A 26,931-nucleotide genomic window follows, 5' to 3' on the forward strand; every position below is an offset into this window, starting at 1 on the left:
CACCAGTCACCAATACTTGGCAAGAAAAACACCTTCAATAAATTTCTGATGAATAAATAAATGTTTCTGAGAAACCAGTCTCTTCTAAAACCTTTGGCTAGAATTCTGGTTTTGTTCACCATTCTCCTGGATAGTATTAACACATGAATCCAAATTATTTAGCTATTACATTTATAAACCCTTGAGTTTTCTAGGTTAGTAATTCTCCATTAATACCAGAGAAAAGGTTAATATTCAAAAATCTAAAACAAAGTATTTCCACCATTACTAACTTTATGCTATGAAAATCCAATACTTATCTTTCTTAAATGGCCACTTAAATTGCCTAATGATTGACATTTGTCTTTTGTACCCTTTGTCTTCGAGGTACGAGGCGGAGGAAAAATGCATATATTGTCCTCAAGCCTCCCTCCATTTGGGTTGAAAGGCTTTGCCATTCTTTGTGAAACATTGTCGTCCATGTAATTTGTCTTTAGTATACTGTGTTAACAGGTTCTCATTTCTCTGTTAAGTTAGAATTCTTAAGACACCCAACTAGGGGCACCTGGGTGGTTCACTCAGTTGGGCGTGCGACTTTGGCTTAGGTCATGATCTTGCGGTCAGTGAGTTAGAGCCCCACATCAGGCTCTGTGCTGACAGCTCAGAGCCTGGAGCCTGCTTCAGATTCTGTGTCTCCCTCTCTCTGCTTCTCCCCTGCTTGCGCTGTCTCTCTTTCTCAAAAATAAATAAACATAAAAGAAAAGAAACCCAACTAAATAACTCCTGGTTTATTATTTAAGTTTATCATTCTAGGGGACTACAGATAGGAAACTTAAATGATCTGGTTGAAGTTTTTTTTTGTTTTTGCTTGTTTTTTTTGAGGGGAGAGCTGGAAATATTTGCATTTGAAAAGCAAAAACAGTCCTTTTTTGTTTTCAAAGAAAAATTTCAGCAAGACAAAAAAAGTTTCAAATTTTGCCCACATTTGAGTCTTTGAAAGGACCACACCCTGCTCTGTATCATAGATGGCCCGCAGCATGCTTTCTTTGTCCAGGTCACTTCTCTGGAATGCCCCACCACCCCCTTCCCACCAGTCCTGTCCCCTGTCCTTTCAAAGCCCAGTGTAATTACCATTTTCTCCTAAAATTCTTCTCTGACTGCCCTGGGTTTCATTCAGGGCTGGCTATTACTTTTGAATTTCTCTGACCCTCTTTTTTTTTTTAATGTTTTATTTATTTCTAGGAGAGAGAGAGAGGCAGCGTGAGCAGGGGAGGGTCAGAGAGAGAGGGAGTCACAGACTCTGAAGCAGGCTCCAGGCTCTGAGCTGGCAGTCAGCACAGAGCCCGACGCGGGGCTCGAACCCATGAACCGTGAGATCATGACCTAAGTGAAAGTCGGATGCTTAACCGACTAAGACACCCAGGCGCCCCTTCTCTGACCCTTTCTATGGAAACTTTTGTGGATTGCAGTTGGAAGACCTGGGTTTGAGTTATATCAGTTGCTAAATGTTACTGGAGGAAAGTCTCATTCTGTTACACTTCATAGACTTTTTCAGAGTGTTTTCTTATACATCATCAGGCACAAGAACTTACTTATTTGATCTTACCTAACTTTGGAAGCTTATATATATTTAAATTTTAAAACTTAATGTTTATTTTTTAATTTTAATGTTTAGTTTTGAGAGTGAAAGAGACAGAGCGTGAGTGGGGGAGGGCAGAGAAAGAGGAAGACACATAATCTGAAGCAGGCTCGAGGCTCTGAGCTGTCAGCACAGAGCCTGATGTGGGGCTCAAACTCGGGAATCATGAGATCATGACGTCAGTTGAAGTAGGGTGCTTAATTGACTGAGCCTCCCAGGAGCCCAGGTTTATATATGTTTAAAAACATAATCTGTCTTTACTAGACTACAGCCATTGGGAGCATAGAACGTGTTACAGAATCAAAAAATTATAGGAATTTTATTTTTATAACTTTTGTGGCATGATTAACATGTATTGACTATTCTTATGTGTTTTTCCTTTGTGCAAAGCAACACAATCCTGAGAAACAAAAAGAGAAGACAAAAATCATCTATAATTCCATAGCTCATCAATAACTACTGTAAACATATAGGTACATCACTCCCTGTACTTTTTTAATGCATCTTTATACATTATACACATGTATGTATTATATGTAACATATATGTGTATTGTATATATATTTGAAGGGGTCATAATGCATATATTTTACTTTTCATACCCAACTATACCATGATCATCTTTTTTTTTACATGGATAACTATACTTTGTAATTTAAAAGCTTTTTTTTTTAATGTTTATTTATTTTTGAGAGACAGACAGAAAGCAAGTGGGGGAGGGGCAGAGAGAGGGAGACACAGAATCCAAAGCTGGCTCCAGGCTCTGAGCTGTCAACACAGAGCCCTATGTGGGGCTTGAACCCACAAACTGTGAGGTCATGACCTGAGCCAAAGTCGGATGCTTAACTGACTGAGCTATCCAGGTGCCCCTAAATCTATGTAATTTTATTCATCATCTAGTATTTGATCCTGTAGATAATTTACAATCAACCATGTATTGTAGGATTCTTAGGCTTGTTCATATTTTCACCTTTATGAACAGAATGCTGCAAATACTATCTGTGTGAATAAGAAATATTTAGATTTTCTTATTTGTAGTAATTTTGGGGAGGGGGAGCTGGTTCAACATTCTTTCTTTTGGTAGCATAATTCTTCTTTTTCTTTCAGGAAAGACCCTTCCCCACTCTGAGTCCCTGTGCTTGGAGTGGAATGACACCACCTGTCCTTGTCCCAGGGAGGGGACATGGGAATAGGCTTGTCCAAAAACCCAGTAATTACATTAGGGGATGGGTATTTGAATTTGAAAAGGCCAAACACAATTGGTTCAAAAGCTTTTTCTGGAACCACTGGGTTGACCATATAATGTAAGCCTAGAACTTCCAAAGGCCATCTTTCTACCCACTAGGGGAAAGCCTTGCATGAGGCCAAGTGAGAGGAAATAGAACCAGGAGACAGAAAACAGAGAGAGAGAGTCCTGACGCTGGTTGAATTCTCTGATCTAGTCATGCCCTAGCTCTACTCCTTAAGCTTCCCATGCTGATAAGTTCTATTTTTGTTTAAGATAGTACTATCATTTGTAATAATCTTTACTAATGCTTAGGATACAGTCCTACAAGTAGAATTCTTGGGACAAAGATTTTTACATATTTAAGGTATTTCACATGAATGGCCTAACTTCCCTCCAGAGAGGATATATCAATTTACAATCTCATTGGCAGAGTGCCTTATTTTGCTCTATACCTTTTGTTTTTACTCCCCACTCCGCACCATGTTTTTGGATATGTGAATTTCTTCTTTTATGATATATGTGTGTGTATCCTTTGCTCATTGAAAAAAGTGTCATATTCATCTTTTCCTTATGGACTTGTGAGGATTTTTACTTTGTTAAGAATATAAATCATATTCATCACATAAATTACAAATACCTTTTCTAGTTTGTCATTTGTCCTTTAATTTTTTTTATTTTTTTGGTCTAGGTTTACCTGCCTATCTCCTTTCTTCTTCCATCAATCCCTCTCTACTCCCTTCCATATAGAACTTTACAATTTTTTATACAGTCTTTGTGAGCACTCTCTTCCTTTGTCGTCTCTATCTTTAAAGTTATGCTTAAGTCTTTCTTCACTTAATACAATGTAAATATCCACTATATTTTCTAATAGCACCTTTACAGTTCTCTTTTCATTTGTTCATCTTTTATCACTTTAGAAATTCTTTTAGTATATTGGGTCAGATAAAGTTCTAATTACTTTATTTTTTCCAAGTGGCTACCTAGTTGTTCCACCTTCATTTCTAGAATAAGCCATCCTGTACAGTATCTCATCCCACTGATTTAATTATCATAATTTTGGCATCTGACTGGGAAAGATCATTACTTTCTTACTCTTTTAAAAAAATTTCTCAAATGTATTTATTTTTTAAATAGATTCTATTTTTTTCAAGAGGTTTAGATTTACAGGAATATTTAGCAGTTAGTACAGAAAGTTCCCATATACGCCCAAACCAGTTTTCCCTATTATTACCATCTCATGTTAGTACAGTACATTTGTAACACTTAATGAACCAATATTGATATTTTATTATTATAAGTTCACAGCTTATTTATATTATCTTAACGTTATGGACTAAAGTGTCCCCCCAAAATTCATAAGTTGAATATCTAATTCCTAATATGACTATATTTGTAGATATGGCCTTTACAGATGTAATTAAGGTAAAATGTCATTTTGCAGTACATACAAATATTGAATAATTATGTTGTACATCTGAAACTAACATGCTAATTATAGCTCAATTTAAAAAAAAGATTAAATGAGGTCATAAAGGTGGGCCATCTGCAAGCCAAGGAAAGACGTCCCACTAGAAATCAACCCTGATGACACTTTCATCTTAGACTTCTAGCCTCAAAAATTGTGAGAAAATAAATTTCTGTTTTTTTAAGTCATCTAGTCTGTGGTATTTTGTTATGGTAGCCCTAGGAGACTAATATGCTTATCTTTTTTTTTTTTTTTTACCTACTGTTCTTTTTTCTTTCCCAGGATCCCATTCAGGATATCACATTACATTTAGTCGTCAAGTTTCCTTAGGCTATTCTTGGCTATGGCGATTTCTCAGAATTTCCTTGTTTCGATCACTTTGACAGTTTAGAGGAGTACTGGTTGGATATTTTGTAAAATGCCTACACTATAGGCACTATAGGAATTTATCTGATGTTTTTCTCAGGGTATGAGTGGGCTTATGGGCTATTGGGAGAAAGACCACAATGTAAAGTGCAGTTTTCATTACATCATATCAAGGGCAAATGCTATCAACATGATTTATGATGTTGATGTTGACCTTGATCACCTCACTGAATGCTTGCCAGTGTTTTCCACTCTCAAGTTATTTCCCCCCTTGCTTTCCAGAGGGAATTCTGTATGCAAAGCCCACACCTAAGGTGTGAGAAGTTGTGCTTTCCTACTCTTTTTATTAAAAAATTTCTTGGCTAGATTTGCATATCTTCCTCCCTCTTTCAGCTGGTATTTTTATTTGGATTATATTTGGCCTATGAAATCATCTTGAGATAATTTGTTTTCTTTTTGTTACAAATTAAGCATTCTAGAAACATGGTATACCTATCTCTTTATCCATATAACAGGTTGAGTTTTCTTAATAAAAAAAATGTTTTCTATGTGATGATTTCACAGCAGCTGATTAACTGATACTGATCTTTGTGTATATATTTTGTATCTGGCCACAATACTGAAGTCTTAGAACTTTAGATAGATAATTTTGGATTTTCTAGATTTGCAAATAAATTGGTTTCCTCCATTCCATTTTACAATTTAAGTAACTAAATAGAAGCTATTGAATTTATTTATTAAGCTAAAGCCTGCTCCCACTTCATAGTCTAAAAACTTTGGAAGCCTAAATATGACAGATACTTTTACTCAAAACTATCTGTATAGAGAATAATGACCTTATCAATGCCAAATATTACAATTTTTTTCTATGATTCTGTTCACTTTTGATACTGTTTAAAATGTAAATGATAATTTTGTTTAAACATTGTGACATTTTCATATGATTTTTTGGAATATATTTTCAAACATCAATTGGATGATTCTTTCATTTTAATATTTTACCTATCAAAAGGTAATATTTAGGTAAAAATCTTATGAATTTTTAATTTTAGAACTTTTCTCTGTCACTAATTACAGGTAACTTAGGGTTCTCTTTTTACAAATGTTCAAAGCTTCTTAAGGAATTAAGAAGTTAAAGGATTAAAGTATCACTACATATGAAAACAGTGTGGATTTTCAACATGAATTAGATAGTAGAAATGACAGTAATTCATATGAAGAGACGGACAGACAAAACATGAATGAGGCCAAAGATCAAAGTATATACAAAAAGTCCAGCAAAATGAGGTCACTGGTATTCTTCATGTCCAGCAGAGCAAGTCAGCACACGACAGAGATGACTGAGAAACAGCAGAAATTAAATAAAAGAAGGAAATCAAGGAGGAAAAGGACAAAAGAAGAGTCAAAGTGGGAAACAGAAACAGTGACGTAAAGGAAGCAGAGAAAAATGCAAATAGAAATGGCCAAAACTTAGAAGAGATTTAAATATTGACAGTAGGACAACAGTAACAAAAAAGAAAAGAAAAACACTGAAATATTTGAAACAAATGAAAATCAGTATAGGAAAACAGAACATGAGGTAAAGCAAGCAAGACACTGGCCTATGGAAAAAGAAAACAAAGATAAAAACTAGTGGAATTTCTTTTACTGTTCATCATTGACATAGGAAAACTTCCTTTCTTCTAAATTTTGAATAAATGTTAATATTTCTCCCTTGGTTTGGGGTTTTGAAAAGCCACATGTTAAGAAAGCTTTTTGTTTCCCTTAGTTAAAAAGAAAAAATAATCCTTGTATTATTGAGTGTCTTTAATAAATACTGAGTATTGTTGGAGCAAAAGTGAAGGATGTAATTTTCAAAATATCTTCAGCAATATGGGAATAGTTTCTCAGCCTTGTTGCCTATCTAACATGCTTCACACTCTCAGTAGAGCACAGGTGGAAAGACTTAAGAGGCTTTCCAGAATAAATCTGTAATATGCATTCTTACACCTGCCCTGGGGTTTAACCAACTGCTCAGCCAATAACATTTAATCTGTGGCTGGTGAACTAACAAAACAATTTGGGAAGATGGAGTTCCCAGTCAAAAAGGCCTGGTAAGCAGCTGGGGTACATGGCTATCTGCCCGTCTCTCTCAACAAATCAATGAACAAAGCACACTTACCTAATGAGATAGAAACTTATTTCAGGTCAAACTGTGTGAAAGGAGAGTAAATACAGAAGAGCTTTCTTTATTCAGAAGAAAAAGGGAGAAAAAGAGGTGACTTCAGGGATTGGACAGAGGGCTTACAATGGAAATAACTGCCTTTCCAGGGTCAGCAACTCTGACAAGGTCCTATTTATAAAGAACCTCATTGGTCTTCTGGAGCATTATTTACAGTCCTTTATAAAATGAATACCAATTAGGGAACCAAGTCTATAATCATATTTCCTCTTGCTTCATTTTATCACTACCTTAGAATTTGGCTAAGAGAGAGAAACAGAAGAAAAACACCTTTCACTGAATTTATAATTTTATGCTCTCTAAAGTGATGATGTTCTTTTGCTTTATATTTAAATTTTATTTATAGTTGATATCCCCTCCCCCCATTTTTAGCACCAGTCTCAAGGGAAAAAAATAACTATTTCATTAATGAGGCATTACTGTCTACCATGAAAATATTAAATGTCAAATTTGTTTTATCCCAGAAAGAATCATGATAGAAACTAAACTTAACCACTGCAATTAATTATGGGTTAGTTAGGAAAACAAAACCAAAAAAACCCTGTCAAACATTATAGAAATGGTATAAATTCTAATCCTCATCTTGATAGATCTATTGACAGTCAAATACAGAGAAATTAATTTTCAAAAATGTCAATAACAACATCAAAAATAAGAACAAAAAAACATTTACTGAATGTTGACATCCTGTTAAATCCTTTAAAAACATGTTTCATGCAATCTACAAACTAACCTATCTGAAAGGTACTATTTAGTATCCAGTTAGTTTAAGCAACAGGATTAGAAAGGATTATACAATTTGCCTTAATCACACAGCTAATAAATTTCCATTTGGGGATTCAAATCAGGTCTGATTCCAAATCCCATATTTATAACCACTCTTCTCTATATTCCCATGGAAAATTCTGGGTAAATATGGCAAGAACTTCTTGTTCCAGTTAAACTTTTAAATAACTTTCTGAATTTTAATTTTTCAGATTAAAGGGATTATAATATTAGGGACAAGGACTTAATATCTGCTGTGACTTAAGGGCGGCTAGATAATTTTTGACCAAAAATTTATAATAAAGCCCTGAAGTCACTTGTTTGGCCTTATTATTACAGTAATAAACAATGACACTGCTTTATAAGCAAATGTGAAAAATACGTAGGCTAGCTCAGAAACTGTTGCAATATAAAAATCACACAAAAAAAGAAAATTACTTAACCAAGCATGATTAGCTATATCTGAGATCTACCACTTTCTGAGATCTTGACCAAAGTTACTTAACCTTTCTGTGCTTCAAATTCTTCCCATATAATTTAATAACATTTAGCTTATAGGTTTAAAAAAAGATTGGTACTTGAAAAATTTTTAAAAAAATATTTTTATTTATTTCTAGGAGAGAGAGAGAGAGAGAGAGAGAGACAGCGTGAGCAGGGGAGGGTCAGAGAGAGAGGGAGACACAGACTCCGAAATAGGCTCCAGGCTCTGAGCTGGCAGCACAGAGCCCGACGCGGGGCTCGAACCCACGAACCGCGAGATTATGACCTAGGCGAAAGTCAGATGCTTAACCGACTAAGCCACCCAGGCGCCCCAAGATTGGTACTTTATAAATGTTAGAAAAGTTAGCTACTTCTTAAAACTTTAATTTCTACTAAAAACAGCTCAATTCCAACATTTTACATATCATAGCTGATTCAATTATCTGTACACAAAGAGCAGAACATTATTGCTACATTTAACTTGATTATCTGCATTAATACCAGAGAGAATAAGGGATGTTAATAATTCAAAATGGTAGATAGTAAGAAGATTATTAATGAATGTTTTGGAAGAATATTTTTTGGCCTGCATTTATATATGGCAGTCCTAGATGTCCTGGGATTAACGTCATGTAAAATAAAAGTGAGATGTTATCTACTGTATGACTTTGTTAATCCTTTGTGCTTTCTTTTGTTCAGTACCAGGGAGATGGAAAAATTCTAATCAAATCTCTCATAAAAACATTTATTAACCTATACCATAAATTGGAAATCGCATATCCTAGATTTTATTCTTTTTTATTCCTCATGCTACTTATTTTCCACATGCAAGCTTTTCCATTACTTTTAAGGTAGAGAATTTGTCTAAAGACTGATTATTTCCTTTTTGGCACTAGGGTCGCAATTCAGGTAGTGGCCACCTGTTAAATAATGGGGCCTTTTTATGGATTCCATGTTCAATTGTCTAAGATTTTTCCAGGTGTGGTTTACTCAAAGAAAATACAAATGGAGCACATTATCTAGTTGCTTAGGCTTTTAAAGTAAAAATATGTGTTGAACAATAGAGATCCAACTTGCTTACCAGATATTAAATAGTATTATATGGCTACAATAATTTAGCAGTAAGGTACTGATACAGGAGTAGAGAGAAAAATCCATGTAAAATAATGAAATTGACCCAAAAATATTTCTAAGCTCTTAGTATATGATAAAGGACATGTGTAATAATGGGGGGGGTGGGAGGGGAAACAAAGGATTATTCAGTTGTGGAAGTTAGTAATATAAAAAAAAAGTTACAGGGGCGCCTGGGTGGCTTAGTCAGTTAAGCGTCCGACTTTCGCTTAGGTCATGATCTCGCGGTTTGTGGGTTCGAGCCCCGCGTCGGGCTCTGTGCTGACTGCCAGCTCAGAGCTTGGAGCCTGCTTCAGATTCTGTGTCTCCCTCTCTCTCTGACCCTCCCCTGCTCACGCTGTCTCTCTCTCTCTCTCCTAGAAATAAATAAAACATTAAAAAAAAAAAAGTTACAAGAGTAACCTAATATAATGCACCAAATAATCATTTCTAGTTAGATTAAAGATGTAAATTAAAAATGCAGATAAAACTACAAAAATACTAGAGAAAGATATAACTAGTTATTTATATAATCCTGGGATTATGAAAACCTAAAGAATGACACTGGGCCAAAAACATGAAGAGCAAGATTGGCAGATTTATAAATGCACATCTAAAATTTCACGTTAAAAACAAAGCCAAAACAAAGCAGAGCCCTCACAAACAAACTGTAAGGTAATGACAAATTAGTAAAAATATTTAAAACAAAAAAATAATATCCTAAATATTTTTAATATTTTTAAATGTTTATTTTTGAGAGAGAGAGAGAGAGAGAGAGAGAGAGAGGGAGCGCGAACAGGTGAGGGGCAGAGAGAGAGAGGGAGACACAGAATCTGAAGCAGGCTCTGGGCTCTGAGCTGTTAGCACAGAGCTGGATGCGGGGCTTGAGCTCACAGACTGCAAGATCATGACCTGAGCCAATGTTGGATGCTGAACTGAATGAGCCGCCTAGGTGCCCCAATAATATCCTTAATGTTAAGGAGCTTTTGTAAATCAGCAAGAAATATATAACCATATTAGACTATACACTTAATTAAAAAAAGACTATACACTTAATAACCACCACCACCACCACAATGATGAAATATAAATGGCCAGTTAACACATTTTTAAAAGTTCAACTTCATGAGTAAACAAAGAAATACAAAATAATACAAAGCAGAAACTGGCAAAGATTAATGTATCTATATCTGTTACCTATGATATAGTACAACATACACATGCTCACATAATACTTAGCATAGGGAGAAACCAGCAACTTCATACATTGCTGGTACAGGTATAAATGATTTAACGTTCTGGAATGCAGTCTAGCAAAGATGTTATCAAGGCACACTTGAGCTGACAAAAATCACAGTCTGGGGGAGGGAACTGGTTGAAAGGGGCATAAGGGAACTTTCAGGGGTAATCTAAATGTTCTAGATCTTGTTTTGGTGGTATTTACATGGGTATGTACAATTTTGAAAATTCATCAAAATTAAAAAATAAGAACTATGCAATTTCTATAATTTACTATAATATATATATACATATACTATATGTAATTATAAAAAATACTTAGCAGTTTCACTTCCTTTAACCTAAGGAAATAACAGTGGACTTAGAAAATATATATATAACTCTTGGATTATTTACTCATGAAAGACTCCTTTTTTTTTTTTTTAAATGTTTATTTCTAGGAGAGAGAGAGAGAGACACCGTGAGCAGGGGAGGGTCAGAGAGAGAGGGAATCACAGACTGAAACAGGCTCCAGGCTCTGAGCTGGCAGTCAGCACAGAGCCCGATGCGGGGCCCGAACCCACGAACCGCGAGATCATGACCTAAGCGAAAGTTGGACGCTTAACCGACTAGGCCACCCAGGCGCCCCACTCATGAAAGACTCCTAATGAAAAATAGAATAAATTTTTCCAGTCTTGAGAAAAGTATAATATGGACCAAAGCATTAATGATGATTCTCTGTGGGGTATGAAATTACTAGTGATTTTTTCTTTCCTGTCCTTTTTCAATATTTTTTATATAGACTGTATTATGAACACAAAGGACGTTATTTGAAAAATCAATATGACAATGAGTATTAATTTTATCTAATAATTCTCTAAAAGAAAATGATACAAATTAAAAAAATTTAAACAGTTTAAAAAATCTGCAAAAATTCTATTTTTAGGAATACAAACAACTGCATCTTCTTTTACTAAATTTCACCTGGAACCTTAGTACTTGGGTTTTTCTATCCTGCTTTAAGGATCATTTAACTTTGAGATATGTTTAAAGTAATAGCACTTTTGTTCATATATTCTTGATGGTCTGTGTATAATGGCTGCTTTCATTTTATACTGGCTTGGTTGCTAACTGTAACTCCCACCGTGAAATGATTTTTTTTACTACAGTGTGCTTAATCCCAAGGACCTTTGATCCTTAAATCTTCTTCCCACTAAAAATGAACTACTTATGCCTACAGGGGCCTTTCTCTGTTTGAAAATGCTGTCAGCTAAAAAAGCCCCCCCCCCAAAAAAAAAGAAAAAAAAGTTTCTGGAGGTATTCCAAGTCATTTTGATTGTATATTCCCAGCATAGAAAAGGTAGTCTTGTCCACTCTCCTCTTCTTTCTCTATGAGTGCTGAATTTATATTAACTAAACTCTGGAAGCCTTTGGGTTTTATAATCTGGATTCAGCTAAACAATCTGCTTTATAATACTTTTCTCCTTTTCTCAACAGATTTTAAAATAGAACCATCATGCACAACTAGCAAGTTTAATGAATAGATCTACATTCCTTCTAGGTCACAGACAATATAACTGAGGTAAATTAACATTTGCCTTTTCTTTATATATTATTTTACTTTGATATTATTATATCAAGATGACTGTATATCTAACAATTTGTCAGTTTAATTTAGAATGTTTACTTAGTAATGCTTGAGTAATTTGTGAGGCCTTACCAGTATTACCCCAGCACCATGCATCCTGCGCCCTCCCTCACACCTAGTATTTCCTGGGCATTTCCTTAGAGTCAGGCACTTTGTAACTTTATAACCACTTTACATGAATTACCTCATTTAATTCTAATAATACCCTGAGGTATATATTGTTATCTCCGCTTTATAGGTTAAGAAATTAAGACTTGCAATAGAGGTTGTTTGTTCAGGCAGTCTGATTTAATAGCTCATTGTATAATTAAAACATAATTCAATATGTAGGATTATAGAGACCCTCCACAGTGGTGCATTTCTTGAAAAGAATGTGAAAAGTATTCCAAAGATCAGAATGAATGATATATATGCTGTAACCAGCTCCAGAAGACAGATATTATTATCTAGAATCTATGGTCTTTGAAAGTCAAGTTGATTTCCCCCACCCCTCATTTTTATTAGTTCATGTTAAAATCACTGTTGGTAGAAGTTGGTGTTCTGGAAGTGGCATGGGCTCTTAAGTGTGACCAAGATCCTCACTATTTATTACTGTGTGATCTTGGACAAATAACCTAACTTTCTAAGTTTCCTCATTTATAGGATGGGAATAATATTGATTATCTAATAGAGTTGTAAAAAAGAAACCCTCATCCCTATCGGTCCCTCAACCCCCATCGGTCCCTAACCGATGAGCCCTATGAGTGTTAAATGAGGGAAGATAGCATTAAGGTCCTAGCAGCATGCCTGAAATATATCACATGCAAATATTTGCTTCAAGAATGAATTGGATGGGGGCCACCTGGATGGCTCAGTTAGTTAAGTGTCTGATTTTGGCTCAGGTCATGATCTCACAGTTTGTGGGTTTGAGCCCCACATTGGGCTCTGTGTGGAACAGCTCAGAGCCTCGAGCCTGTTTCAGATTCTGTGTCTCCCTCTCTCTCTGCCCCTCACCTGCTTACACACACACACACACACACACACACACACACACACTCTCTCTCTCTCTCTCTCTCTCTCTCTCTCAAAAATAAATAAAACATTAAAAAAAAATTAAAAAAAGAATGAATTGGTTGGATTCAGCACCACCTTTATCTCCTACTACCAGTAGAAGAATATGAACAAAAAGCATAAAAAGGGTATATATTTACTTTAAAGTCAAGTAGAAGTGATTTCTACTGTCACTTATTTTGCAAATCTTATTAGGTGAGTAGCTGATAATTGGCTCAAGATATACTTAACAGCTGGTTATAAAAGAAATGATGAGATTACACATTAAAGTAACTGCAGACTTGCCAAAACCAAAATGTTTGTGAAAATGTAAATACTCCACAAGCAAAAAAGAAAAAAAGTGAATCTAGAAACAGATCCCACAGCCTTCACAAAATAATTTACAGTGGATCATAGACCAAAATAAATAAGTCACAGAGATGAAAAGTAAGGCATAGGGAATATAGTCAATAATATTTTAAAAACGTTGTATGGTGACAAGTCGGAACTACACTTGTCCTGGTGAGTGTTAATTGGATCAGTGTCATACATCTGAAGCTAATATAATACTGTATTTTTTTTTATAATACTGTATGTTAATTATACATCATCACAAAATGGATCAGAGACCTAAATTTTTGCAACATGCAAAAATGTAAAACTACTGGTAGATAATGTAGGAGAAAATCTAGATGATCTTGGCTATTAGATGCAACACCAAAGGCATGATCCATGAAACAATCAATGGATAAGTTGGATTTCACGGAAATTAAAAACTTCTGCTGTGTGAAAAACAGTACCAAGAGAATAAGAAGACAAGGCACAGACTGGGAGAAAGTATTTACAAAAGACATACCTGAATATACAAAGAACTCTTAAAACTCAAGAAAATGAACAACTCGATTGAAAAGTGAGCTAAAAACCTTAGCAGACACCTCATCAAAGTAGCTATAGAGATGGCAAGTAGCATGTGGAGAGACGATCACCACCGTAGGTCCCTGAGGAACTGCAAATTAAAAGAACAATGAAATACTACTCCACACCTGTCAGAAGGGTCAAAATCTAAAACATGGAGAACATCAAATTCCGATCAGGAAGTGGAGCAACAGGGACTCTCATCCATTGCAATAGGAAAGCAAAATGGCCAAGCCACCCTGGATGATAGTTTGGCAGTTTCTTACAGAACTAAACATGCTCTTACCATATGATATAGTAATTATGCTCCTTGGTATTTACCCTAAAACTTATGTCCACACAAAAACTTAACACATGGATGTTTACAGCAGCTTTATTCATGACTGCCAAAACTTGAAAGCAGCTGAGATGTCCGTTAGTAGGTGAATGTATAAGTAAGCTGTGCTACATACAGACAAGGAATATTACTTGGCACTAAAAAAAGAGCCATGAAAGCATAAAGTTCATGGAGAAATCTTAAATGCATATTACTAGGTGAAAAGAGCCAACCCGAAAAAACTGTATACTCTCTGATCCCAACTATATAACATTCTGGAAAAGTCAAAACTGTGCACACAGTAAAATCATTTGTGGTTGCTAGCATTAGTGGGAAAATGAGAGATGAATAGGCAGAACATAGAGAATTTTTAGGGTAGTAGAACTGTTCTGTACTGTACTATAATGGTGGATACATGTCATTATACATTTGTCCAAACCCATAGAATATACATCATGACAGTGAGCCCTAATGTAAACTGAGGCCTTTAAGAGATAATGATGTGTGAAGGTAGGTTCATCATTTGTCACACATACCATTCCGGTATGGGATAATTGATAGTTGTGATGGCTGTGTGTTGCAGAGGAGGGAGGAAGAGGAATATAGGAACTCCTTATATTTTCTTCTTAATTTTGCTGTGAGTCTAAAGCTGCTTTAAAAAAGCCTATTACAAAACCTTTCTGAAAATGAAAAAAAACAAACAGTTAAAGGCCAGTTTGTAGTTGCTATGAGCATGGTAAGAATTCTGTTGTAAGCAGGTCTAGGTCAATAGGCTGGGCACATTTAATTCAGAAAGCACTACTTTGGTACTCCTTGAGAGCAAGGGTCACAAACTGGGAAGTTGAATAAAGCTTCCCAGGACTTAAAACTGGGTTATTATAGCTACCAGAACGAATCATCGTGACACACACAATGACTAAGGATGCTTTAGTCCATCAGTTCTCAAAGTGTGACTTGGGCATCGCTGTGTCTCTACTGTCAAAATTATTTTAGTATGAATACTGAAAGATTATTTGTCTTTTTCATTTTCACTCTTGTCCTTATGAATGTACAGTGGAATTTTCCGAGAATACATGATATGTGGGATCAAAATAGAGTGAAGAAGAAGATATGAGACCTTGGCTGCTTCTGTTATGTCCGATGTTGGGAGATATGTGAAAAAAGGTAAATTGAAAAAAAAAGGTAAATCAGTGCCACTCAAAAATCTTTTCTACTAGATTTTCTCCTATGAAAATATAATGATTCTTCACACAATTTTTATTTATGTTAACATGAAATGGGTTCATTATTATTTTTAAGTGATTTTAATTCTTTAGTTTTAACTTCTAGTAAGGTAAATATCAATAGATAGGTTCTATACAAATCAAAGCTCTTTGGAGTCCTCACTAATTTTTAAGAGTATAAAGGGGTCCAGAGAAAAAATGTGAGACCTGCTGTCCTGGCTAATGCTAATGGGTAAAGAAGATATCCCATGTGGCTAATGTGAGTTTTCATTATTCTCACAGCATCTGTCCTTATACCTGTATTTGGGTTTGTCTATGCTGACTTGTTACCCATGCTTGGCAAAGTCCTGATTAAATAAAGTGGAGACTATAATTAAAATATTCGTTTGTAGTCATTGTACCCTTCACTCAATACATGCCTAAACCTGATACAAATTACAGTATTTATTATATATAAAAGGTGTTTAAAGCTTTGCCAATGAGGTGAAGCTTTGTCCTTTAATGGTATCTTATAAGGAGGTCTGAATGGGCCTAACAGTCAATATTTTTTTTTTACACCTGCAATTATTAAATTTTCACAGTTTTGAATACTCAGACAACTGGTTCTTATTTCTTCTATGCTATGTTAACTTCATAGGAACACTTGAAAACTACCTCCTGCTAAATACATATTGGTTCTCAAACTCTAATCTCTAGCATAAACAATGACTGACGGACAAATTGATTTTTAATGCAAGCCAATGTGCAGTAATAAAACTGAAAAACAAAAACAAAAAAGAATCCAGATTCCAAAGTCCTAACCTATAAGATTATCTTAGAAGGATAATTTTTTCAGAACCAAGAACAAAACCATTTAGACCTGAGGATCTTGAAGAGTTATGATAAATTATTAAAACCAGAATCAAACCAGACTGCTTATTTTTTAAAACTTTACAAGGGCAAAGCATTTTTTCTAAAACATTATTGTCTTTCACTAAGTACTGCAAAATACCTTAATTAATTCTTGAGATTCTAACAGCCCTAAAAGCAAGTCATAAAAATGATACTTACTTGTGAGTATAAACTGGAATGACATTTTGGGAGGGCCATTTGAAAATATTTAGCAGAAGCCTAATATGCATACCCACTGACTAAGAAATTCCATTTTGGAAATTGATCTGGAGAAAAATGGAAACGATGAAGACACATGGGTGTGCATTACATCCAACAACATGGGACTGATCAAGGAAATTGGTTTATCGTACTATAAAGGCATACTATGTGGCCTAATACAAAAATATAAAAGTTAATCATAAAATTATGTATGGCAAGGGAAGGTATTTACTGTATATGGGTGAGAGCAATATATAGCTGAAAGCAAGTTATAAGATTATAGGATTATATGATTTTATTTTTTCCTAAAATATGGGCATGAAAATATCTGGAAGCATATAAATTAATGATGTTTATTGTTGAGTTGGGGATCACAGGCAATTTTTATTTACTTTTTTTGAGGACTCTGTAATCTAGTTCTGGTATAGTGAACATCTTTTCCTTATATATTAAAAGTAATTATTAAAATCTTTACTTGAGGCAACCATGTCATTATTAGTGTTCCTCTAATTCTCAGAATTCTGAATACTGTAAGTACTATGGGAAAGTGGTGGAGGGGAGAGAGATGAGAAGAGGAGGGAGGAAGGCTAATAGACCTTTATATTGTTTATTATTTTATCATACATATTTATTGCAAAGCATTAGATTAATCTTTGATTTAACAATCTGGAAAAAAATTTCAGTGGAATATTGTAGTAAATAGTTAAACGTTCACAAGATCACACTCTACTCTCATAGATTTAATTTTTTTCCTCTCCTTGGAATGCTGATTTTGTTCTGTAGGAGCAGGTGGCTTTCTTTTTTATGTCTCTCTTCTTTCTTGTCATAAACAGCTATCTCAAAACTTTTTTGGGAGCTAACCAAGCTTTATCTAACCAAACCCAAAATGGCATATGGACTTCATCCACATGGTCATATGAATCTGCTGGCTGATGACTCCTGCCATGTATCTAATCGGTTTTATAAAATCCATGCTTGAAGATTCTATAGCTATAAGAGTGTGATGCTGTGGGAGGAAGGAATGTAGTGGCAAAGAGGCTACTTTAGCTGCTATGCTGGAGTCTGGGAGCCATCACTGCCACCAAATATTGGCAATATACCTCCCAACAAAGGAAGAATCCTAATAATTTTGAGTGAAAAATTTCTATCATGCATTTCAGCTTAGATCTACTAATAACACTTCTTTAAATGCCTCGTTAGACAGTGAAATCTGGGAGTAATTATCAAACACCATATACAGTGTTTACAATAGAATCATATTTCTTTTCTTCTCTCCCCCTCCCACTTTTTTTTTTTTTTGCATAAAAAAGTAGAATGCTGTTGAATGGTACCCAAATGTCTGTTGTATACCATGCCAATACAGCAGCTCAGCCAAAAATGCGAACAGAACAGTTTGCCAAGTAAAAGAAAACATAACAAATTGGTAATGGTTTCTATCTTGACAGAAAATGAAAATGATCCCTCAATGTGTGGTCACTCATGCGGACACATAAAAATGTCTGAGAAGCAATCATTTTACCCCAGATAACAGACCCTGACAGTGTAGTACAGCACTGGCTGACTTTCACTTCTTAGAAAAGCGGTAACCGTGACCTACAAAATAGTCTGGTAACCATGTAATTTATGCATAACACACATGCACATGCCATGCACTCATAATATTTGCCATAAATCATTTTGAATATAAGACTTCTTTTCTGAGCAGAATATACTTTATGAGAGATGGTCTAAATCACCAGAGACCTGATAAACTTGAACGGGTGTATTTATGAACAGAAAGGATGTTGTTTCTTATCAGGTTACAACACTTCAATAGTCTGTATTGCAGTAAAAAGAGTCCTGTGTGTTCTGTATGATTCTGTGTAGTGCCTTGAAACACTGAAGGTATTTTTTATTAGATGTAGATAAAACAAATACTAAAAATGCATAGGTACACAGTGGATAGTTCTGACTTTCTGTTTAGGATACTGTAACTAAAAGTAGAAATGAACCCCCTGAAGACCTGGTAAGTCTTTAACTTGCTTACCCTTCCTTTTCCACGTATTTTTGTTCCCCAGATGGAGAAGTGGTCAACATCACTGACCAGTGATTTTACCATCTGGTAAGGTTTCTGCATTTGTTTACTTTTTTTTTTTTTCCCATTTGTTTACTTTCTAATGAGGATGTTAGAACATGGAGTGTACTGTGAAATCACATCAAAAGCAAGAATGATTTTAAAAACACTGACACGTCTGAAGCTAATGAGGAATTCACAATGAGAGAATATGGAAACAAGTGGCTAGGAAGAACCTTGGGAAGTTAAATGGTCTTGCCAAGTTAAAAGTAAATTTGAATCCTGCATGTTATGGGTTTCAAATGAAATTTCTGGGTTTAAATTTGTTGGTGACTTTCCTGTTCAATAAAAAAGGACTTAAATGGCTTATAAAAAGGTTAAAAAAACTTATTGGGCATCAAACTGCTCTTACAAAACACCATCTTGATGAGTTAAGTGTAAATGAATCAGAAACACATGGATCATATTTCCTTAAAAAATGCATATGGATTCAAAAATAAGGGGAAGAGGACTTGGCAAAACATTTTTCTGTGTGGTGGCTGAACCCAAAACATTTGAAAGATATTTTGAGACATTCAGGGAATCCAAAATAAAACTAAACCTGTCCAGTCATATAAAAAACAGAAAGTTCTTCTATGTAATGTGCATTTGTCTCTAAGGGTCAGTCAGCACTCACTGAGCCTTCACCTTTGGTACACAACTGTGGGAGGAGCCAGCTTCTGCCTTTAAGCAAGTTTGAACTTAAGTATAAACAAACACACATAAGTAATAGAAACCAATTAAAAGAGTCTCAGGGTTAAAAAAAAAAAAATAACACATAACCTAGACCATACAGAAACTACATATTGGGAAATATATAAGTACTTCAGGGTCCTAAGGGAGGTCAGATTCATTCCATTCAAATCATCATCCCCTCAGTCCTTTTGATTAAAGTTGTATACAGTTGAAAGATCCTACTTGCTTAAATGTTTGCTTAATAAGTGTTTTTATGTCTTTTTAAACGTGTGTCCCAGCCCTCTTTCCTCCACCCTCTAGATTTGTGAGTGCTGACTGGTTTCCTGGAGGATGGGAGTGTTGAGCAGTTTTGAACGAGCAGAGAGATGCTGTCTGGCAGAGAGGAGTGAGGCTGTGATTCTGGGTTGGGCTAATGGTACATGTGACAGTTCAGAGGCTCCAGAGGGTGAGTCATATGTGGGGGTGACCCTTTGGCTTGCTCTCGGGAGCAATGTGCTTGAGCCAGGGTGTAGTGGGAGGTGAGGGCAGTTAGGTGTGGGGAGTCCTAATATACTACATGTGAAGTCAACTGGAGGACAGAGGAGGGTGATAAGGAAAAGCACAATTCTTATTTCTTTTTTTTTTTCCCTTTTTGCCAGTATAGGATAAAGTGTTAAGCACAGGACATGTATAAGTCATTAATTCCTTTATTTCTTATCAGTGTCTTAGAAAGCTGAAAAACAGCCAGAGGAAAAATAAGTTGACTGTGTATGAATTGCTAGGATCTTGTAGGTCATAAATTTTAAGAGAAACTTAGTAGGATTATGAAATGTATTACTGACTCCTAAAATGTTTCTGGGAAAGTGTAAAAAATTAATGATTTAGAATCTTTTGAGGCTGGTTTCTAGCTGTATAATGTGAATTTTATCTTTTCTACATTATTAAAAAGTTATTTAGGACAAAGAGAGTGTCACATATTTCTTTGTATATTTTCCACTGGCTAGCACAATACTGGGAACACACCAAGCACTCAATAAATGCTTACTGAAGTGAAATGAAGTCAAAAGGTGCTGAGGCGCTATAATGACTAGGATGTGATTAAAGGTGAAGTTCAGTGGGGATAAAAAGGATGACATAGTGGAAATGCCCTAATATCCTAATAGTGCCTCTGCTCTGAGCCTATTTGTTCATGGTTAATACAGAGAAATCAAAGCCCTTACCATCCTTCATCATCTTCTACTTCTGCTTCAGAAATGTCGTTTTCAGGAGTTTCAGCAATTGCTTGAGTGAGTTTAGATTTAAACTGGTTCAGCAGCGCCAGGGTCTGAAAAAATGATTACATTGCTAAGTTTTCTGATAAGGATAAATATAATTTTAAAAGAGACACTGGAATTTGGTAGAAAAAATTTGAATCACTTAGACTTAGATACATTTTTAATTTTGAAGGGAAAAAACCCAAAACTCCAGCAGTGATTGTTATTCAAAAACCTTGACAATGCCCTGTTTGCATTTGCACTGACGTTTTCCTCAGGCATATGTGACTATTTTCTGATTTGGGGAACATTAAGTTGCTTATATAGAAGATGCTTAAACCTTAAAATGCATGCTTGTTAATGGCTAATTTTTAAGGAGTGATATTTTTAGAAAGCTATTTAAATTTATCAAAACTTTAAGATGATCATTCCCTTTGATTCAATCACTTCAATCCTGGGAATACATGAAGAAAAATAATATGAAACAGAAGATGGCTTATGGAAAAGATGTACACTGCAGCCATATTACAACAAATGGAAAAATGAAAACATGTTAAATGTCTATCAGTAATGAACTTGAAAAATTTGGTAAAAAGCAATGAATATGCTATTACACTATTAAAAATTATATACAAGAGGCATTCCATTTATTGTTTTTTTAAAAAATTTTTTATAGTTTATTTTTGAGACAGAGCATGAGCAGGGGAGGGGCAGAGAGAGAGAGAGAGAGAGAGAGAGAGAGAGAGACAGAGTCTGAAACTGGCTCCAGGCTCTGAGCTACCAGCACAGAACCCAATATGGGCCTCGAACCCACGAACTACGAGATCATGACCTGAGCTGAAGTCGGATGCTTAACCGACTGAGCCACCCAGGTCCCCCTACATTCTATTGTTAAGTAAAAGAAGTGGGCCATAAATACCATGTTCAGTAGGCTTTTAAGAAAAGGGCACAATTTCTATGATTTTTGTTTGTCTCCCATGTCCTTTGTGAGAAACAAGTGCCTACAGTTTTGTAATTACACGGTCCCCTTGCTATAACTTAACAGCTTACTCCAGAATTTGAGTAGAGAACAAAAGCTGAAATTTTTTTTTATCCTACAGTTTAAAAAAGTACCTAATTGTGAAACGGGATGAAGTACTACCTGTCTAAAAAAAAATTAGATGACTTATTAAGAGACTAACCCATTGAATTCAGTACTAAAATATTCACATTTCATAAGGAAAAAGAGGTATGATAGTTCAACATGTGAATAACAAGTAGAGTAAAGCATCAGAATAAATTGTTAGGGTCTGTAATTTATCTAGGAAATACCATTGAGACCACAGTTCATGGAAAAATTAAGCAGGTTTTGGTGATCTCAATATTTGGTGATCTCTTTATTGAAGCTCAATAAAGATAGACAGTACAAGAAACAAAAGCAGTTACTACTAAAAATGATAGTGAAAGTGCCTTACGTGCTTTCTGCAAAATTTAATGCCCACATGGATAACAGATGAAAATATACTCATTGCCATAGTGTCCACTTGGAAATAGGATGAGTTTTGGAGGAAACACTAAATTCCTACAGAAGAATATCTGTATGGGCATTCAGAGGGCTGCCTAGCGCATTAGGGTTTAGATATTTTATGTTTCCAGAAGAGTAATTAAAAGATTAAGCTCTTTAAACAGTGTTAACATAAAAAGAAGGCATCCCTTGTTTTTAAACCTTATTCGTTAAAAACTCTTTTGCTTACAAACTTTTCATGTATTCGCTTTATAATAAGAGTTTAATTTAGAAATATTAGAAAATAAGGAGAAGCAAAACAAAAGTATCTATTATCCCATCACTAAGACTATCAATTTTTGACATTTTGGTACATATCCTAAGGCTTTTTAGGTGTTTTTTTTTTTTTAAATTTTTGTGTATGTGTATGAGCTTATATATCTTTATGTATGTTATATAAAATATATCTCTAAAATCATATTTCTATATCTATCTATAGCTTAAAAGTATGCCCCATCATTTTTTAATGGTGGGCCTTTGTACACTTGGAAATGTCTTTTCTGGAAGCATAAAGGAAAATGAAAACAGAGGAGACTTCTTAGTGGAATGAAATTTAAAAACTTCTAGAAAATTATGCTAGACCTGGATCTTTCCCCTTGAGTTTTGAAAGTGGCAGGGCAGTCTGTTTTTAGAGCCAGTTAATGTGCTACTGGCATTTGCTCAAAGAAAGGGGACTGTAACAAACAAAAAACATCCTCTTGGCCTCTCTTAGCTTCTCCTATATTCGAGAGTGGACTTTGTCTAGCTGTGTTTGAAAGACAGGAGAAGACGACACTAGGTGGAAAAGCAAACATCACAAAAATAATAGGGCACAACATAGGATAAAGAAGATGGGATTTGCATAGGGGCTTTTCTGTTTGGCATCTCTAGGGGAGTTGGTCTTCTGGTTTCTGCTGAAGGAATGAATGATCAACTACTTATAGCATGGCTCTTCAGCATGGTGAGAGTCTTCCTAGTAGGAGGAAACTATTTTGAAGAGGTCCTGCCTTGGCCGACTTCATGCATGCATATCTACACAGAAGAGTCTCTTCAACTGGCCTCTGCCTCTCTAGTCCTGCCCTGGGTCCAGTATATTCTCTATACTGCATCCAGGTTGGAGGAATCTTCCCGAAGTGCAAATGAGAACATGTCATTTCCTTCTTTCAATGGCTACCCCCCTGACCTAAGGGTAAAAATAAATTTCTTAATGTGGCTCAGAAATGCCTTGCATGGGTTGGTTTCTGCTTCCCTCTCCTGCATCATCTTTCTCTTAGTTTGTTATAGTCGTGCTTAACATGTTTTATAGTTCTTTGCAAACAGATCAAAGATTTCTCATATATGCTTCCTTTTGTCTGGCCACCTATCTCCTATTCAACCTTCAAAGTTCACTGACCATTCATTTTCTCAAGGAGGCTTTCCCAGATTCTTAGCCCATGTTAAGTCCTACTGTTATACATTTACATAGTTCCCTATACTTAACCTGACAGAATGCTCACCTTCTTTTATTGGTATTACTTGTTTAACTGGCTCTTTTCCCTAACAGCTCAGAGAGGATAGGGAGGTGTCCACCTTGTTTAACACCAAATACAGTGATTACTACATGGTAGCTTCTTAATAATTATTTGCTAGGAGGTAAAAAAGAAGAGTACATGATTAAGAATGATGCTTAGGGTATCTCTGTGAGTAAAGTGACTGTAGTTGCTATTCAAAGAGCTTTGTGACTCCATGAAAACAAGTTAATAATGTACTTTATAGCATGTTGTCAAATATATATATATACATATGTATATGTGTATATGTATATACATATATACGGCAGCACCAAAAATAAATGGTTTTGGTCTTCCCCCTAGCTTTTCAATATGAAGAGATTTACTGAAGAGACTTATTTTATTGACTGGGAAGGGTTGTATGGTGTGTACAACTGATTTCAAATTGTTGAACTATCTATTTTTATTATTTCTAACAATCTTCTTTTATTCTTAAAGATGCAGAAATTATTTGCAATAAGCAGAGTTCTGCAATATTACTTACAATATTGCCTTATTTGCAGGCAGTGTACAGTTTTAAGCAGAGCTCTGAGATACTGTGAGATCTTTCATGTGAGATAACGGGCTAGAAGAGACCTCTTCATCATTTATAATCACCGCTTTTCCACTTCATAATATTTACTCAGACAAAGTTCTAGCTGGATATCTAAGAATATGTGGCTTTACAAGATTCTTAGCTTGATATGGGAGAACAAGGTTGAAAGCTGAAAGTTTTTAGGCTTTTTGCCTTTAATATCTGGAAAGAACATGAGTGGCCAAGGTCCTTGTCACCCTTCCCTATGCGAATATATAATTTTTCATTTTTAAGAGGTAGTGCTTTCCCACTGTCTTATCAAATTAGGCTCCATTAGCAACACTTGAAGACAATTAAAAGGCAATGAATTACAAATGGATTTTGATTTGTGACATTACCTGATCTTCCCGGGAAGTTCCCTTCTTTGCCTGTTGCTTCCTCAGAGCTTCATACTTTTGCTTTTCTCTTCTGTATTCTGCAATAGCACCATCAGAAGCAGTTTCTTCTTCTGAAGAATAATAGAATGTTCTTAGAATAAATAGTAAAAAGGCTGGGTGGTTTCATATTAACATCTATGCTTATTACAGAAGATGACGTCAAAACCTGGGATTGGTTTTCACTCATTTAAAAAATCAAACCAATAAACTCCGCCAGCTCCACAACTATTGCCTCGGCTAGAAAGTGACTGATGTTAATTTATCAACCAATTTTATAAACACCTTTATTATATACTGCACTATTGTAGTTGTCATTTGTTTGACTATAAAATTATCTATCTCACTTTTAAAATAATTAAGATTTGGGGCGCCTGGATGGCTTAGTCGGTTAAGCATCCGACTTTCGCTTAGGTCATGATCTCGCAGTTTGTGGGTTCGAGCCCCGCGTCGGGCTCTGTGCTGACTGCCAGCTCAGAGCCTGGAGCCTATTTCAGAGTCTGTATCTCCCTCTCTCTCTGACCCNCTCTGTGCTGACTGCCAGCTCAGAGCCTGGAGCCTATTTCAGAGTCTGTATCTCCCTCTCTCTCTGACCCTCCCCTGCTCACTCTGTCTCTCTCTCTCTCTCTCCTAGAAATAAATAAAAATATAAAAAAATAAAATAAAATATTTAAGATTTTTCGGAGCACCTGGATGGCTCAGTCAGTTAAGCACCTGAGTTTGACTCAGGTCAAAGACTCTCATGGTCTCTGGGTTTGAGGCTCACATTGGGCTCTGTGCTGACAGCTTAGAGCCTGGAGCCTGCTTCGAATTCTGTGTTTCCCTCTCTCTCTGCCCCTTCTCAACTTATACTCTGTCTCTCTCTAAAAGATAAACATTAAAAATATTTAAGCAATTAAGATATTCCTAAAATTCAGCAATGCTAATTTACATTATTCTCCTGCCTTATAAGATACAGTCTTTCAACACTGATTTTCCAATTACCTACCACTTTTGTTCTCCAGTTAAAACAACAATAACAACAACAAATACATAAGTTCAATTTGATGTCATCACAAAAAATTAATATATCCAGCAAATAACTCAGGACAGTTATCAGAAGCAGATAAAAATAATTTTTACTAAGTTAGAAATTAGAAAACCAATTTATAGATTTGATCCTGCCTTAATTCCCTGTGAAGATTAGTTAACATTTGGGTTTACAGAACACAGTTTTGCCTCAAAAAAAAAGTACTAACATTTTACATTAACTTACATACACACATATTAATGAAAATGACTTAAAAAATACCCAAAACTGATCTCTTTTTATCTCTGGCTGGTAAACTAAGAGGAGCCAGATGTAATCAAGAATGCCAGTAATCTTTCTACTCAACCCTTGGTTTGTTGCTTGCCTTTTTGATTATAGAGTTGAAGAATGTTATTAATATGCAGCATATTAACAATTAGCTGTTTTGTTCAGGAGACTTTTTCTTTTTTTTTTTTTTACTATCTCAACATACTTTTATTTTACATCTTTTTTTAAGAAAATAATTTATTGTCGAGTTAGGTAACATACAGTGCATATATAGTGTAGTCTTGGCTTTGGGAGTAGATTCCTGTGGTTCATCACTTACGTACAGCATCCAGTGCTCATCCCAACAAATGCCCTGCTCAGTGCCCATCACCCATTTTCCCCATCTCTCTCCAACCCTCCACCCCCATCAGCCTTCAGTTCTCTGTATTTAAGAGTCTCTTAATGGTTTTACTCCCTCTCGGTTTGTAGCTTATTTTTCCTTCCCTTCCCCTATGGTCTTCTGTTAAGTGTCTCAAATTCCCACATATGAGTGATAACATAAGATACATAGGATAACCTGTCTTTTTCTGGCTGACTTATTTCACTTAGCATAATACCCTCCAGTTGCATCCACGTTGTTCACCTGGCAAGATTTTATTCTTTTGTCATTCCCGAGTAGTATTCCATTGTACACATATACCACATCTTCTTTATCCATTCATCAGCTGATTGACATTTGGACTGTTTCCATTATTTGGCTATTGTTGATGGTACCTCTATAAACATTGGGGTACATATGCCCCTATGAATCAGCACTCCTGTGTCCTTTGGATAAATTCCTAGTAGTTTTATTGCTGGGTCATAGAGTAGTTTTATTTTTAATTTTTTTGAGGAACTTCTATACTTTCTCAGAGTGGCTGC

General features: G+C 35.4%; 1 protein-coding gene across 2 annotated transcripts in view; it reads right to left on the bottom strand.

The window, feature by feature from the left end:
• The window catches only part of CWC27 (CWC27 spliceosome associated cyclophilin), a 182,767-nt gene that overhangs the window by 8,846 nt on the left and 146,990 nt on the right, over nt 1-26,931 (bottom strand). For both annotated transcript variants that reach the window (XM_039255499.1, XM_039255498.1), the window contains 2 exons: nt 24,699-24,808; nt 20,682-20,785 (listed from right to left, as the gene is read on the bottom strand). In XM_039255499.1, the coding sequence (XP_039111430.1) occupies nt 20,682-20,785; nt 24,699-24,808 (214 nt within the window). The remainder of the gene's footprint in view (nt 1-20,681; nt 20,786-24,698; nt 24,809-26,931) is intronic.

The sequence above is a fragment of the Hyaena hyaena genome, unplaced genomic scaffold (assembly GCF_003009895.1).
Source record: "Hyaena hyaena isolate Hyena2069 unplaced genomic scaffold, ASM300989v1 scaffold_530, whole genome shotgun sequence".
Taxonomy (NCBI): domain Eukaryota; kingdom Metazoa; phylum Chordata; class Mammalia; order Carnivora; family Hyaenidae; genus Hyaena; species Hyaena hyaena.